Below are 16,830 nucleotides of genomic sequence, written 5' to 3' on the forward strand. Positions count from 1 at the left end.
TTTTAAAAAATTTGTTGCATGCCGTAAAATTACTTTGTAGTCCTATATATACCACAACGGCTTTAAAATAACTTGAACTAAAATAACTATTAGTTCAGCACAACCCACACTCGAATAGCATACCTTTACAAAAAAGTAGACGATACCTACAGTTGTCTCACAAACTTGTCGTTTATAATTTTTGTTGTTTTATAAGTTAAAATAGAAAATATTTAGTTTGCTTTAACAGTATTTTTAAAATTATGTTAAAATTAAGTTGTGAGCACTGCTGCCCTTCGAACACCGACAACAAAACTGTTTTGCAGGTGGATCCGGCGTCAATAACTTTGCTGTAGATCAAACTACACGAGAGATAACAACTAACACCCTGCTGGACCGTGAGACCATTGCAGATTACGACTTGGTTGTTTGGGTAAGTCGTCTTTTAAATCATTGGTATACGCAGAATCCAAATTGCTCTAACCTGCTTTAACGTGTATTGGTACTTACGTGCTGGTTGTATTTGGACTTTTTATAGGCTTGCCATGCAGTTCACATTTACTTTGCCTATTTGCCAACAAATGTTAACCTATGCGCATTGATAGTGTGCAACATCTATCATAAATCTAGCTGAGCAAAGGTATGTGTGCAAATTAGAAAGAACAGGGTGATATTTATTTCTGCCAATAAACAAAGTGTGGCTCTTTCCTAACAACCAAGTAAGGTGTAACTTTTGTTCTGTGACTAGTTGGCCACCCCTGACGTACAATTTGCTTCAAACGTTTAAACGCCTTCATTTAAGTTTTACTTTAATTGTTCTAAACCAGCGGTTTTTAACCGGGGGGCGCCAAGCAATTCTAAGGGGAGCGCGAGCTCGACTTCAGTATTTTAACTTTTTGCAGTGATTTTAATGGTTTCGTTTGGGTTAGGCATAATTCCTACATACAAACTTTGCTTTTTTTTCCAACTTTAACATTAAAACTGCAAACATTTTTCGCACTGCGCGAGAATCTTCTAATTCCTTTTTAGAAAATCCTCGGTATCACCGCCCTATTAAATTAACTTATAGATAAACGATAAAAGCTATCGCCCTTTCGGACTATTTTTCATCCATATTTTATATATGATAACAGGCTATAGCACCAGGGGGAGTCAAACTTTTTTGCGCGAAACTATATTTTGTTTGCAATATTGCCGTTGTATTGGGTGTCGTTACATCTTTTGAAACACGATAACGCAATGTTTAATATTTGCGCTTGACATTTTTTTGTGCTCGACATCATTCAACTCTTACAACTGTGGAGTAAATGCCCTCGCAACACGTTCGTCAAAATCAGCTCGATAAAAGCAATGTGTCGAGCTCGCACAATTTCGTGTGTGCCCAATGCGAAACGCCTCTTCGGTTGCAGTTTAGCCAATTCGACCAAATAAAACTCAAAATTTTTCGCGCTTCGCGCGACCAACGACACCCTTCACCATTTTCCTATTGATATTTAATTGCAAAATGTCGAAATATTTTCATAGGGGGGCGCAAGGCATGAGAAAATTACCAAAGGGGGCCGCGGCTGAAAAAAGGTTAAGAACCACTGTTCTAAACAAATATATTTGTACCTTCACCGCAAGCTCTTAAATTTGCTATTGAAAAATAGTTAAGCATTCAGCTATGCAATTTTCCCAAATTAACATGCTGATGTCCAGGTTATAAGACCAAAAAAAGATGCACATTTTAAAATGTTTTTATTTATTTAATACGAGTTGTGACGTTGCAGGTTACCAATAACGCCAGTGCTGAGCTCCCAAGTGACGTCAGCTGGAATGACGATGGTTCGAGTAATGAAAGCATGATGCACGTCATCATTATCGTCACGGACGTGAACGACAACCGGCCAATATTCACGAGCAGGGAATATGAGACAGGTTTGTACTCCTACTTGTATCGTTGGTTTAAAGAAAAGTTAGTTTACCGCCCAAATTTTGGTCTAAATATTCTATTAAAGTGATACAGACGTTTAGTCGAAGCCCGAAATCAAGAATATCTGGTTTAATAACTAAAACATTAAGACTCGCCCGTTTGTTGCATCTAAAGACCGAGAAAGACGTTACCAAAAAATGCCATTTGCCTAAATTGACAACCTGTTAAGCAATATCATGTATATGTTGTTTTTTTTCACTACTGCTTTCGATATGTTCTGTTTTGTGTTAGTTAAGATGCGAAATCTTACATATAGTCGTTTACGATAATTTTCCATTGAATGACAGTCATACATGTGTCCATTGTACTCACTTGTGTGTCCATTTTACTGACACTCAATTAGATATATGATTTGAATTGAACAGTTCTGTAAACAGAAACGAAATATGGTTGGGTTTATGGACTTTTGTCAGACTTCCTACGGCGTCTGGGCTGCTCAAGAAAATCACAGTTCAACTCATCTGTTAACTTAACCTACGTTTATATAACGGCTTACGTTGCTTTAGACATTCCCTTCGACACACAACCCGACCCAGACGCTACAGTGTACACGGTCAGTTCTACCGACCAGGATACTGCAGAGCATACCTTGCCAGTGTACAGCGTTACCGGGTGCACGTGGGTTCTCGGAGCTGACGCAACTCCCTACGAGGTCAGTTCTTTGAATTTTCAAATCAACTTTTAAGTCTCGTTGTCGTAGGACGTTTTTGTACCAAAGCTTAATTTTATGGGCGTTAAATTATCACGTTGTAGCGTGTCGTTTAATTATTCTATTCGCGACACGCGACATGCGTCTCTTGTGCCTCGCTGTGTCTCGTTGTGTTGCAATGTAAGGTCACTCGATTAAACTACGCTGAAAAATTTAAACTATGCTGAAAGGTTGTGTTTTATGTGCTGCTACAACGTTAATGGATACTATGAAAGTACACCTGACGCAAAGCTTTAATTTCTAAAGCTCATACCTAGTCCACATGTCAGCTTTAAGAAAAATCATTACCAAATCTTCCATAATGATCGGAAAATATACGCCGCAGATGCTTTACCAAACACAGATTGGTAATATTGTATGAGCAAGGCAAGTTACCGTTAAGTATGCCTTTTTTCTTCAGGGCACGTTCGGAATTCAACCATCGCGTAACGGACTCGATGGCGACATCTATCTGGTGCAAGTACTTCCGGTTGATGACGAGGCGGGATTTTACCGGGTCACAGTGCAAGTCACTGAAGAGTAAGCTAAATCGTTTGTTTTAAATAAAAGATTGCTTACTTCTTTTGCGTAAAAGTTGTTTTACGTCTTTTGCATAGAGCGATATCCGCCGTGTGAAGCAGGGGTTGTTAAACGTTTTTTACCTTGAAACCCTATATTTTTTTTTATTTGCGTGGAAAACGGTTGGTAACCAATTTTCAAAAAATTTCAAAAGACGTCATAAACTACCGTCACACTACTAATAGACTTTAGAAATCTGATTTGGGTCCAAATAATGTAAAAGTTTTATGAAGTCTATATTCAGTGCCAAACCGTTTTATATTTAATTAAAGTTCTTTCAAAAATTGATCACTATTTCTTAAATATACACTACTATTATCATTCTGCTTTCATGGACCCCCTAAAACTAGTTCGAGGACCCCCAAGGGGTCGTTGGACCCCAGTTTAAGAACCCCTACTTTAGAGCGATATGTTAAATTGAAACAAACCTTCGTTGACAATGTACTGTGACGGTTATTAAATAAAATATATGAAAGTCGTTTCTCAACGTAATGTCATTTAAATCTCCGACATCTGTAACTCACGAAATTCTGTTCAGTCTGTGTTGAATACCAAAAAAACTCTTTCCAACACGCTTTGTCAGTCGTACAAATTGAAAGCTTGTCTTCTGGAAAACAAACAAGTAGGATACTTTTTAAACTAAAACATTTCTCCTGCCTAAGTATTGTTGAATGTATTTTAGATAGTATTTAGTGTCTACATGCCTTTTGGGTCGTATAGCTTTCTAAGGCGATGCATACAAAGTTTTAACCTCATTTTGTAGGAATACTGATCATTTGGACGAAGCGGTCGTCATTATTGGAATCGTAAAAGAAGACCAGACCGTCATCCTCTATTCGCGCTACACACCGGAAGAGTTCGTAGCGATGCAGGATGAGTTTATAAAGTGAGTTTCAGGCCATTTTGCTTGACCACGTAAAAAACCTATAAAAATAAATCACAAAATTATTATGCAGCTGTTCGGGAGAAGTGAAAAGATCAAAGGTGTAGGTTTTGGAAATTCTTTCGACTATAGATTGTTTGGACTATACACATTATAGGTTTTGTTAAAAACGGTCATTGGGTCAATCCAAGACAGCGGTTCTTAACCGGGTAGGCGCGCCCCCTAGGGGGTCACCAAGCAATTCATAGGAGGGCGCGAGCTCTACTTTAATATTTAAATTTTTACAGCGATTTTATTGGTTTCGTTTTGGGTTGTGGGCACCCACTCCTACAACTGTACAAACTCTGTTTTTGCCAACTTTTACATTAAAACCGAAAAAATTTTCGCGTTCGCTCGCATATTCTGTTTAATACATTTGTTGACTTTCTTTAAAGTCTCTTTGGAGGCCGTTGCATGTTTTCTTATCATCGAAGGTATAACGGCCCTATATTTAAATACAATTTTGCTAACTTAAAGATAAACGATTAAAGTTATCCCCCTTTTGAACTATTTTTTATCCATGTTTTATAAATGATAGCAGGCTAGGCGTCTCAGTGATATTTAATTGAAAAATGACGAACTTCTTTTCGTAGGGGGACGCGTGGCATAAAAAAATTACCCAAGGGGGCGCGGCTAAAAAGAAAAGCCAATTTAAGACGAAAAAGGCCTTATTTGTCGACTATATCATATTGTAAATTTGTTGGTAATTAACACACCGTTGGACACCACTGACAAGTCTTAACCTCTTCACAGCGACCTGGAAAGTCTGCTGAACGTAAAGATCTACGTCGACAAGGTGATTCCCCACGAACCGACCAGCGAACAGGACCAAGCCAAGTAAGTTTGAGGAACACGTCGCGGGAAAGCCCAAGTCCGAATGCCATTTATTGTTACACATGTTATCTAGTAGAACATGAGGCTTAGCCAAAGAGAATTTCGATAAGCGCGGGAAAAATATCAGAAGCTTAAATAAACCAGAAAAGTCCAACCTCGACATTGTTTAACCAAATGATGCCTATATAAACTTCTTTGGTCATCGGACAACCTATATCCACAAAATGTATTTAAATCCTACACAGTATTATTATGCAACGTGCTAAAACACGATAGTGCGCCTTTTTTTAAATATATTGTTATCTTGTTTCCTTTTCAAGTTTTAGGAGCCCTCTCCTCATTTCTTTACAATATTACTTCATAGTATAACTAACAAAAACGTGTAAAACTACTGTCAAATAACTAATGCTATACATATCAGGATATTAGTTTTTCTCGCTCTTCATCAAAAATATGTTTACATGCAGTAATAAGGTATGTTACGTTGTCTGCTTTCAGCTCCGACATCTACATTCACGCCAAAGAACTCAACTCAACTCAATTAATTCCAGCCACTGATCTCGTCAGGTATGAAATAATTTTAGTGTCAATTTGACTGACTGCTTATGGAAATCAACGTTTCATATTTTATATCGATTAGGAGTGAAACAAGACAGTTTTTACACAGTTTAACTTTATTTAAATAAATTGCCTTGTTTAACTGTAAGTTTCAGTTAATGAAAGAAAGCTAATTGTGATCTTACATTAGTACTGTTAACCATGCCGCTTGTTTGGTGGGATTTTGCTATATTAATTTAATTTCAATGACTATAAGGAAATCCACAAGTAAAGTTCCTTAACTTAATAAAATAAACGCTGCTTATCCAGAAATATACAACACGGGGGTTGATTCTTGGTCTTTTGAGTGGTGTTCATTTACTCTGACATGGCAACTGCAATAGTGACAAACCTAAGCAAGTCACAAAACTTCAAACCAAACTTAAGTGGGTTATATAAAACTTACTGGTCGGACAAAAATGATTTTGTTTTGCTCAAGGACAGGACTGGTAATCGGTTCTTGATTGTAAGATTTTTTCGTATATTAGACTTGTTTTACTATATATGAAAAAGTCTTTTATATTACAAACAGTCTGAACTTTTTACGTACGCCCTTGTTTTAAAACACAATATTTCCATTAGTCCAAATATAAGTATCATTTTTTTATATACATTTCGTTATAAGATTAGTTTTGGCGTTGTTAGTTTCTTTCTTATATTTCTGGTCTAAATAAACAGTGTGCCATCCTTTTTTTCGGGCCTTTTTAATTTTGCAAGCGTGTCGGAGAATTTGATAAAACATAATATTCAAAAGTTCTTTCGTAAATTGTTATGTCTTTTCTTTGACTATTTTGAGAAAAGTGAAACTGTTTCCTTCAATTAATACCTCACTGCTCCTCACCAAGCTTAGCAGAAATCTACTCTGAAAGGCATACCAATGTTTAAAATGTTTTGTTGAAGAGTCCCTTGGGCTTTAGTTTCACCTGTCTATAAATCGATAGTAAGTTTGCCTACAATGTCAAACGACACTCTTCCTAAACGCATACAGACGCTTACCGTATACATCTTCAAATTCCCTCCCTATATCTAACAGCGATATCGACTTTTTTCCACAGCCGAATGAACGTCCAGGTGGAATTCCTCAACCAGTACGGTGTGATCGGTAACGGTGTATCGACGCCAGAGGAAACCGGGACTGAGACCGACTTCCTCAAGGCCGGCCTCATCATAGCATGTGCCGCTATCGTACTTGTCATTCTCGTATTCTCAGTAGCGATTGCTTGCATTCACTCCAGGTAAGTTCAAAGTTAAATTAATCTGTAGTAAATTAGGCCTTTGGATCGATTTAGATTGTGTGTTTTTTATCCATGCCGCGGTCTGTCAATTAGCTTTCAATTTTGATGGAAAATGCCTCTTTAATTCAAGTCTGGAACTATCACGACTTTAAACGTGTGCTTTGGTTATGTGTTATACTGGATCTATATGTTGTCTTGTCAATAATACGACTGTACACTGTAGTAGTGTCAATGTACGACCTTTGGTATAAATGGTTCAGATTATATTGTTCGTTGATTGAAGTAACGAGTTAGTGAATATTGCAAACAAAGGCAAAGTTGTATGAAATGAGATTTTTATTTTTTAATTCAGCTACAAGCGCAAGATGAAGGTCGCAAAAGCCACCGAGAATGCTGCGCAGGATCTTATGGAGATGAACTTGCATAAGGACAATGCCGCCGTGCCCAACACCAACCCGTTCGCCAACAAGTTAGTTTGGATTAAACTAAAGCAGAAACTTAAAACCTGTTTTTAAAACTACATTTTAGATAAATTAATATTTTACTATTTTCGTGCGTTATATCAATAAAAAATACGATTGCCACCAATTTTATATAAAAAAAAATTATCAGAAAAGGGAGTGTAACAAATGTAGTCTTAATGTCATTTGTCGGTTAAATTCTGATTAACGAAACATAGTTTTTTTAACTAAAAAGTTGATTAAAAAAACGTTTTAAAAATACCAAAAAAACATGCGAAAAAAATTTATTTTACATTTCTCTTACAAGATTTCTGTCTGCATATCACGTGAAATACATCTATCGCGTGAACCTTCGTTCTATATTCAAATGTACCTGTTTTCGTTAGACAACCACCACTATTACATTAGTGGCTGAATTTAGCAAGGGCCCAGGTCCGCATAGTTGCCAAAGCAGCATAACGTCAATATGTTTTTCGCACAGAGAAAACCCGCTGTATGACGACATAAAGGACGACAAGTTCGCCCCTTGGCCCACTATCCACGAGAGCAATGACGACGATGACTCCATCGACGACAACGCAGTCGACAACCAAGATAGTGCCATAGATTCTGAGGTAACTACTGCTGCTGCTACTGCTTTCGCTTTTCCATTGACTTGAGTTATACTTATATACCAAAAGAGCTGCATAGCAGTGGTTTTGAACTTAGGCGTAGCCAGGGGGGAGGGGGTGGCCACAGGGGCCATGCCAGTTTTACTACTTTTTATTCAATTTAGTTTTGCTCTTTGAATGTTTTTTTGAGTATTGCGTTAAACATTCAGTCAGTTGCTGCTCAAAACAGTTTGCTAGCATATTTATTTGTTTTCGATACGGCAGTTCACACAATGGCGAAAGCTAGACAAAAAAGGTTCAAACTCTTTGCCCCACAAAACAAACAAAAATTCGGCTGGCTACGTCACTGGTTTTGTATCTTTTTCAGTTTGCAAACACTAAAAAAGTAAAATCGTGGCGCACTTTATGAATCCAATACATTTTAAATTTGTCGAACAATGCTACTTCACATCTAAAACGTATAGGTAAACACCATAACAATTTAAATCTTTGGCTCACAGTTTAAAAACCACTGCTGAATAGGTTCCGGTGAGATAGTAGTATGGATAACCAGAAAGGTTCAGCCATTTGATCCCATACCAATTGACGTCATTACTGTAGTCAAAAAGCTTAAATTATAACATTTAAACGTTCAACAAGTATTTATTTCTGGCTACCAGACTATCATTTGTTGCTAAAAGTTTGAGGGTTAAAAAGTTTGATTACACCGATAATATTATCAGGTGTCGGCCCTGATTCGTTATTATTACACATCTCTAGTTTGTAGGAATTATTTTCGACTTGTTGATATGCCCGAGATTACTGATCCCGCCCTTATACAATTTGTAGGGTAAACAGTAATCCGTGAAGCAAGTGATGTAGTTCTATACATGATTTTGAGCAGATGAATAATAATTCTAATTAGGTCAAAAAAAATCAGCTGTTTGCAAAACATACATGAAAACTTCGGTTTTAAAAGACAAAAACATAATAAAAAGGAAACCTGTCACGCCAAATACCTATTTCAATTGACTTTCTATAAAAACCTGCCGCCCTGAAGCTCTTATAAAACATGCAACTTTAAATTCCAATTCTATAACGCTCTGACGGTGAACCGACGGCAACTATAGAGCGCAATCCTTAATCCGCTGCTCCACAGTCGCATAACCCCTGTGCCCTGTCGCTCAGGATCGCGGCGCTAGCGTGCAGGACGATTTCGATGACAATCTGAACGAGGGAGCGTTCGAGATCGAGTTCAACGACGAGCAGGACAACGAACGACTGGCAGCCGCCCTGAACGCTAGGAAAGGGGGCAAGGAAAATCTCACTTTCCTGTTTGATGACGTCGCCGACGACAACGGCGCCACTTTCATGTAATTTCTCTTTTGAAACGTATTGGGCAATAATTCTTTCAACTGGCGTCGCCTTCCGCTGTTTGTAGCAATTGTCGTTTGATTTTTAATTTAAATGTACGTTTGAAGAATGCGTGTGTAGAGTTCCCAGGTTGTTTTGCTTGGAAGTAAAACGGCCTGGAATATTGGGAAGCGCAGCCTGTAAATTTGTCATTCATATCGTTCATCCACTGTTACCATGTGCTGTTTATACTTAGGCTGTGTATTTTTACGATCAAGTTGTTTCTCCAAACAAAGTATAAGATGTGATCAAAATTAAGGATCAAATGAGATCTCAACTATTGAACAACCGGTATTTGTGCATATTCTATAATATTGACTTTTTGCGACAGTGATCTAGAATGACATGAGGCAACTAACAAAGCGTCTTTCTACTTTATTTGACAACCAAATTATCGCTTTGATCTCTCACTTCAGCTTTTGTGAACTAGCCGACCAGCAATCAGTTTATAGATTTTACATTGACTCACTAATGCAAAGACCGTTGCGAACCGTGACGACGTGCTACGGTCGAATGCGTTTCCCTCTCCTGTGTATATCGCTTTCGCTTTTGACAATGAATTCTGCCCAGCCGTAGCAGGACACCTCTTCAGTGCTCGTTAATTACTGTGCATTTCTTCCGTCTGACTTTCTTTGCGGTACTCGTTCCAAACACTCGTAATTGTTTTAACTCATTTTTTTACCCGAGTTCTCGTTAGGCCAAGCATGTAATTGAAATAAAAAAATCTTGTGAAAATGCATTGCGTGGGTCTTATTTCAGCAGTTGATTGCGTTTTATGAGGTAATGTATAGGTTGACTTTGCGTAAACAACCCAAATTAAATCTTAAAACTGTTAGGTTCTTACAAACCCTAAGAAAATTAATGTTTTTTTTTATAAATGACAAGATACCGCCGGTACTGCGCTTGTAGAATTATTGTTTTTTAAGTACTTTGACAAACATCACATAACTTCTTTAGCGATTAGTAGATAAATGCTACACTTCCTTTATTTTTGTTGTTTTGTTCATTTGTAGTGAAGTAATAAAACCAGTTTTACCAAAAAACCTAATTTAAATAATTGACATGAAAGATAAAAAGATTTTGACCGGATTACCAATTACCACTCTATTGATAATTTCATTAGTATATAACCAATTTTACTTTTAAATTTGTCTTACAATATTTCTGTCCTGTTATTTAGCAAGGGATGCTTTTAATCGTCATATTGTTTCTATGATAGCATGTCGACATGTCGTGCACTTAGGTTAGGGATATACCCTGTTATATTTTCTTTCAGATTATATAATTTATGACTTAAACTTTATTGGGATTTTTATTTTAATTTACTGTCTCTTTAATGTTTTTACTATTTAATTTACACTTTTATTATTTCATACATTATATTTAAGTTAATAAGCTCTTTTTAAACTTGGAAACCAACGAAAAATACTCGAATAGTTTGTCCTGCCAAGGCATATGATGTATATTAAGAAGTTTCTTCACACAAAGTTATTATATTTATTGCGGAGCAATCACAGATTACCTATATGAGTAACATTTAGGATTTTTTTTTCTTAATAAGCCGGAATTTCAATGTAAAAAAAATCATGACGGACTACGAAGAAGAGCAGCAAAATGAATTGGAAGCACTAGAATCAATATACCCGGACTCCTACACTGGTATGTTACAATATATTCTTTGAAAACCTTTCAATATTTTGATTTGGTAGAAAAACAAAAATGCATTAATGGCCAGATGTTAATTATTGTGGAAAATGTGACAGGTGTACCAGACAGTTTTTTTTTTAATTAACCAAACATGCACACCAAAAAATTGGGCGCTCTTTCACTTATGTACGTGAAAATTAATACAAAAAAAACTTTCTTCAATTATTAATAATAAACATAATATTACTTGACCCACCCTCACCCAAACGCTAACCCGCACCCTAACCCAAACAATATGCGTTGTGGTATGCGGTATTATTTTGTTTTGTTTTTTGCATAACTTTTCATGTACATAAGTGAAAGAGCGCCAAAAATTGGATACCCCTATATTCCGGTCTGCATTCTGTGGAAGGTGAACTCAAGAGATTTTTTTCAAAGCAATTGGTGGGAACTCTGAATTAGTAAATTATGCACACCTAAATTTTAAAAAAAGATTACGTTGTGCTTATTCCTGAATGTCAGTTGTGCATAAAAACATAATCACCCAACTCAAATTTTGGTTCTGCACACCTGAGATCTCTGCGTGAAGGGCCATCATATGCAAATTGGTATGACACCATACCAGGGTTTAATTTTGAAAATTTTGGCCATGCACGCAGAGATATTATAAAGATCTATCATACTTTCCAGACTCAGTTGTTAGTGTTTCCATAATTTGGAGTATTAAATGTTTGAATTTGTGATTTGTGCTTTTTACAAAAAATATGTTTCTTTTTAATTATTTATTTGTAAATAATTTATTATCGCTGCTCTAGAAATCAAAATGAATATATGCTGTCTGCAAAAATAGCATAAATAATTATATACTTGAACTGTGTTCCATGGCTTCTAAACTTGTTTCTATAAAATCTAATATGATGAGCATCTGATTTGAGGGTTATTTAAATGATACACTTAATTTAGGAATTTCTGTTGTTTGTATGTAGCATTTAGCCTACTTTTACGTCACTATTCACGTGACCATTGTCCACTGACGTGTGACCGCCGCGCCTAGCGAATTGCCTTTTTCCGCATTTGACGATTCATTCTACTGTATGCTTCGTACTGAAAACGTCTTACTAATTAGCGGCTTGAATCACCGCTCTGTTTATCGCTGTATTTCTGAGATTTGTGAATATACTCTAAGAGCAACTATCTACTGAGTGGATTGTCTTTGCTTAGAGTACAAGGGGGAGTTAAGGACAGGTATTCTAGCGGCCTGCTCCTTTGGAGTCGGATTAAGAACTTGTAAGAGACTTAGGCAGCCGTCGGCCCTCGTCTACAGGGTCAGCAGCCTTCTTATAGCTCCCTACGAACTCTCCATGCTTCATTGGATTACTAGTGATTGTATTATGTCTAATTGCCCTGTTGTCAGAATGATTCCTATAATTAGGCATAATGTAAAAGTTAAGCCAACACTTCCAATGTGGACATGTATTTTTTACAGTTTCTTAAAATTATTCCCAGTATTATCTGAAAAGCCATCTACATTCACCTTGACGGTTGTTTCTGAAGAAGGTGAACAGTATGGCCCAACTGTCGACCCCTTGACTGTCATTATACAATTCACCTACACCCCCACTTACCCTGAAGAAGCCCCACTTTTCGAGGTTGATGGCGAAGGTTTACCCGATGACAGCGACACTGATGAAATTGTTGAACTAATCAATAAACTAGTAAGTTATTCAACATTGTAATGTTTGATTAACCAGCTTATTAGGTGCACTTTCTTCACTCTCTGCTTTAACAACTGTATCTGAAATTAGATTGAAGAAAACTTGGGTATGGCGATGGTGTTTACCATAGTATCAGAGGTGCAGGAGTTCATCAATTCCAAAAAGGACAAAATGATTCAAAAAATCAAAGATGATGCTGAGAGAAAAGAACGTGAAGAAAAAGAGGCAGAAGAGGTAGGGACTAGGTTGCTGATCAGTGCTGTAATATATTATTGACTTTAAATGCTGATTCATATAATTCTCTTTAAATTAAAATTTTTGAACCCAGTGAACGTATTCAATAGCTTGTAAAAATTTGTTTTATTTCTTAGTAGCTATCAGCAATGTAAGTTAGCTGAAGTATAATGTTCTAAATCATAAAATTACTTTCATAAAATTGTTATACAGGAACCTTACTAATATAAAGTTTTTTTTTTAATTGTTTACAGTGCCTAAACAAAATAGCCAATGGTTTGTTTTAGCTTTGATATATTATGCTTTTATCATGCTGGTTTGCCGGAAGTAATTTCTAAACTTAAATTGTCTTTAAATTAATTATTAAAAAAAAAAAAATTATTAATTATTTTGTTGTCCATGGCTATTTTACTGTTTTGTTTTTTTATTATGTTCAAAATTTAAAAAGTCAGTTAATTGTAGTAAATATAAAATTTTACATGTAAAATATTTGTCAATCGTGTTAAAACATTATTTTAAGCGAAAATGTCATGGAACTCCTGTAACCGTTGCTTCGTTTCTGGCATGGAAAATGAAGTTTGAATATGAGATGGAACAGCTGCAACAGGCTCAAATCCAGAGCACAAAGAAAAACAAAAAACTCACTGGTGGGAATTGCGCTTTATTTTTGCAAGCTCTTTGGATATTTGAGTGGTTTTCAGGCCATGTTGCTTTTAGCTCACTAAGATAATAGCGTTTTAAAACGCTAAAAAACACTCCTGAACAGAGCAATTATTGGGTTTGCTGGTTGCGTTTTAAAACGCTATTATCTTAGATTCAATATTTTAATTCAAGATTGTGTCAAACCATTGCCTTTCAAATTTAAACACTTGACTTTGATGTCAAAGATTTATTTCATCACAAATAGCATTTTGCGTAGAGGCTGAGGAGCTTATTTGAACACCCTTGATTTCTTCCAAGGCATCAAAACTTACTGGAGTTGTACCCGGTTACACTCGCAATTGGTGTGTAAATCCACTTCTGTGAAAGCTATGGCAAACATGGCGCAATGTACACTACCAGTAGCACAATTTAGGTTCACTAGCAGTGTACAAAGCTTTCCCGAATCACACAAAGCCTTCCCGAAATCACGAAAAGTACCATATGCGAACGTGGTCGTTTGCACTTAAAAATAAACCAGATTTTTATTTTTTTATTATTTTTTTTATTTATTATAAACAGAGATTACAAATATACCTTCGTTCTTCGTCGTTTTATTGCAGAATCGAGTACGCATTCGCTATAAATTATTCAGACGAAATTACAAGACACATAACGTATTGTTCAACAGATAAATGTGTGCGAAATCCCAAATTCGGTTTTACGAGATTTGTTACGTTTTGTTGGTGTTTACACTAGATGCCTTCGAATAGACTTTTACGATGTCTCTTGTACTCGATCCTGCAAAAAAACGACGAAGGCATCTTGTATACTATATTATGTGTGCCGTTATCGTTCGCCAGTACGACTCTAAAAGGGCTTGAATACAAAATACACATTGTGTATCAATATATATTTCAGTTTTTATTGGTGATTACTAGGATTAGTGAGTATCTTATGTTGGTTTTAAAAAAACGCCCTTGAATTTTAAAAGTTCCTCGCATGTGGTTGAAACGCCTCATATTACGTTACTTTCAATACCCATTTGCAGAAAGAACATTTTTACAATTGAAACAATGCCTGGCAGCAACAGCATATTCTTTTGATAACGACATCACAGTCCTTTCATAAATGACAACCCTCCTCTTTGCGTAAGGTCAATGACGAATTTCTTTCACCAGCTTTATACACATTGCTTATCAAAATATTTTGTTGTTGATTAGTAAGCATTTTCAAAAAAGCGCCCTTGAATTTTAAAAGTTCAGCGCCTATGGTTGCAACGCCTGGTATTACGCCAATTTCAATACCGACATCGCGATTCTGTTCATAAATGACGTCACCACCCATTTTTTGCATGACGTCACTGACGATTTTCTTCCACCAGGTCGTGAGATCTTCATGCAAAAGGACGCGGAAGGCGACGACTCGGAAATCCTGGAGGGCGAAAACGTGGTCGAGGTCGACGAGTCGCTTTTCGAGGACCTCGATGACCTTGAAATCGACGATGACCTTGACCTGGACGTCGACTGCGCCGAGGCACTGGTCACGTGACGAAGGCGTAACGGCGCGGCGGTTCTGGGCGTTTTACTTTTTTAATTTGATGATAAGTGTTTTTGCTGGTATGCGTTTCGCGGATAATAACTTGGATGGTGTTGAGATGATTGTATGCGAAGTTAGCGCTAAAAATTCGTCGATGAGATTCTGCTTGTTTTTGACTAGAAAAGAATTATCTCACAACTTATTTCAAATCTTCTATAAAAACAGTTTTCGAATAACGTTTTATCTGCTTTTTTGCCAGGACATTGTAGAATGAGAAGTACGCTGTACACGTCCACGAATTGAAGGGATTTAGAAAAATATTAACGCTCGATAAATTAAGTGTTAAGTGTTGTTTTGCGTAATCCTGCCGAAAAACGCTTTATAAGCCCTTTTAGGGGCTAGTATGTAAGGGGTAGTTGTTATGGTTTTTTTTTTTTCGGGAATATATATATATATATGTGTATATATATATATATTATTCAGAAAGTACATTATACAAAAGCAGTGTAGCGTTCAGTATAACTAAGGTAAGAAGTTGATTGCAAAGCGTTAAACGACATACAATTGATAGGTTAAGTTTACACCCCAAACAAAAATAGCCACTAGAAAAGGTTAAAAACCACTGCTTTAAATAGTGTTAATTCCTTTTGTTTGGCTGGTGGGGCAAACCATGATAACTTTAAACCAAGTGTGATGAGTTCAACTGCGCGGATGATTGGTTCCATTGTTATAAAACACGCGGCCTAGTAAATACATCCAATGATAGGGGCCACCCAGTAGGGTAAGTGCCCACTTACCTTTCTTAGGTTTCTCTTTAGAAATAATTGTCTGCCCCATCGTATAGCTGTTAAAAAATGCATTTTATTTTTAAGTAATAAACCTTGTCAAATATTAGTGACACCAATAAGCACAAACCTATAAAACCCTTCGCTTTTCCCGCTGTATTAAAATGATATCATTCGAATATTGCTGTCCTAGAACCAGGACTCGGGACTCGAGGAGTCGGTTTGTTTTGCTGGAGTCGGACTCGGGACTCGAGTAAGACCGCGTAAAACTACCCGAGTCCCGAGTCCGACATGCGCATGCGCAGTTCCAACTTTTAAAACTAATATGGCCGCCAATCTGATATTGTAAAGGTGGAATAACACATGATGGAATGATTTCCAACCATGTTTTGTAAGCGAATGAATTATACGAAACCCCTAGAATGTATTGTTGAATATCCACCTGATTTTAATTACGTAAATGGTTGAAATACAAGTTGTAAAGTCAAGGCCGGACTCAGGACCCGACGAAATCGCACATTTGTCCGGAGTCGGACTCGGGACTCAGGAGTCGGACTCGGGTTTATTTTTTTGGCCGGAGTCGGACTCGGGTTATTTTTAACCGACTTCGCAGCCCTACCTATAACCCTCTTATATAGTACCTTTTTCACCGTATGGAAAACAAAGCGAGCTACAACGATTTTTTTGTTTATATATTGTGGACATATTTTTCAAATTGCATTTAGTTTTATAAAGCAGAATCCCATTTTGGCGCAAATACTCTTATTTTAAGTTCATTTGTCCTCATAGAAGCAATCAGTGTCGTATTGACTTAAGTCAATGACTTGTCAATGACTTGACTTAAGAGCACTTAGGTCGCTGTTTTTAAATGACTTGACTTGACTAAATTAATTTGACAAAAAGGACTTAACTTTAAGTCTATTGGACAAATGTCTTGACTTGGACTTGAGTCACTGTGTCAAATAACTGTTTTCATCAAATATTTCTTACCAATTTTATTA

At 36.7% G+C, this 16,830-nt stretch overlaps 2 protein-coding genes across 2 annotated transcripts in view; both read left to right on the forward strand.

The window, feature by feature from the left end:
- LOC146137782 (cadherin-23-like) overlaps positions 1 to 9,964 on the forward strand; it is a 72,159-nt gene extending 62,195 nt beyond the window's left edge. The window contains 11 exon segments of the mRNA XM_083394442.1: positions 306 to 412; positions 1,749 to 1,896; positions 2,458 to 2,603; positions 3,061 to 3,179; positions 3,982 to 4,104; positions 4,894 to 4,977; positions 5,473 to 5,541; positions 6,627 to 6,806; positions 7,159 to 7,275; positions 7,749 to 7,881; positions 9,046 to 9,964. Coding sequence (XP_083250568.1) covers positions 306 to 412; positions 1,749 to 1,896; positions 2,458 to 2,603; positions 3,061 to 3,179; positions 3,982 to 4,104; positions 4,894 to 4,977; positions 5,473 to 5,541; positions 6,627 to 6,806; positions 7,159 to 7,275; positions 7,749 to 7,881; positions 9,046 to 9,234 — 1,415 coding nt within the window. The 3' untranslated portion in view covers positions 9,235 to 9,964.
- An 823-nt stretch (positions 9,965 to 10,787) lies between these two features.
- Positions 10,788 to 15,204, forward strand: LOC146137787 (RWD domain-containing protein 1-like). Its single transcript, XM_083394128.1, has 5 exons — positions 10,788 to 10,929; positions 12,424 to 12,632; positions 12,723 to 12,866; positions 13,387 to 13,513; positions 14,890 to 15,204. The coding sequence occupies exons 1-5, from the start codon at positions 10,857 to 10,859 to the stop codon at positions 15,054 to 15,056; spliced, it is 720 nt and encodes a 239-aa protein (XP_083250254.1). The 5' UTR covers positions 10,788 to 10,856; the 3' UTR covers positions 15,057 to 15,204.
- Positions 15,205 to 16,830: the final 1,626 nt, after the last annotated feature.

The sequence above is a fragment of the Ascidiella aspersa genome, chromosome 7 (assembly GCF_963924565.1).
Source record: "Ascidiella aspersa chromosome 7, kaAscAspe10.2, whole genome shotgun sequence".
NCBI lineage: Eukaryota > Metazoa > Chordata > Ascidiacea > Phlebobranchia > Ascidiidae > Ascidiella > Ascidiella aspersa.

Coding starts and splice junctions, on each gene's coding strand:
- LOC146137787 (XM_083394128.1), top strand. CDS start 10,857: ATGACGGACTACGAAGAAGAGCAGCAAAATGAATTGGAAGCACTAGAA. Junction 10,930..12,423: donor ATACCCGGACTCCTACACTG/GTATGTTACAAT, acceptor AATTATTCCCAG/TATTATCTGAAAAGCCATCT. Junction 12,633..12,722: donor TTGAACTAATCAATAAACTA/GTAAGTTATTCA, acceptor ATCTGAAATTAG/ATTGAAGAAAACTTGGGTAT.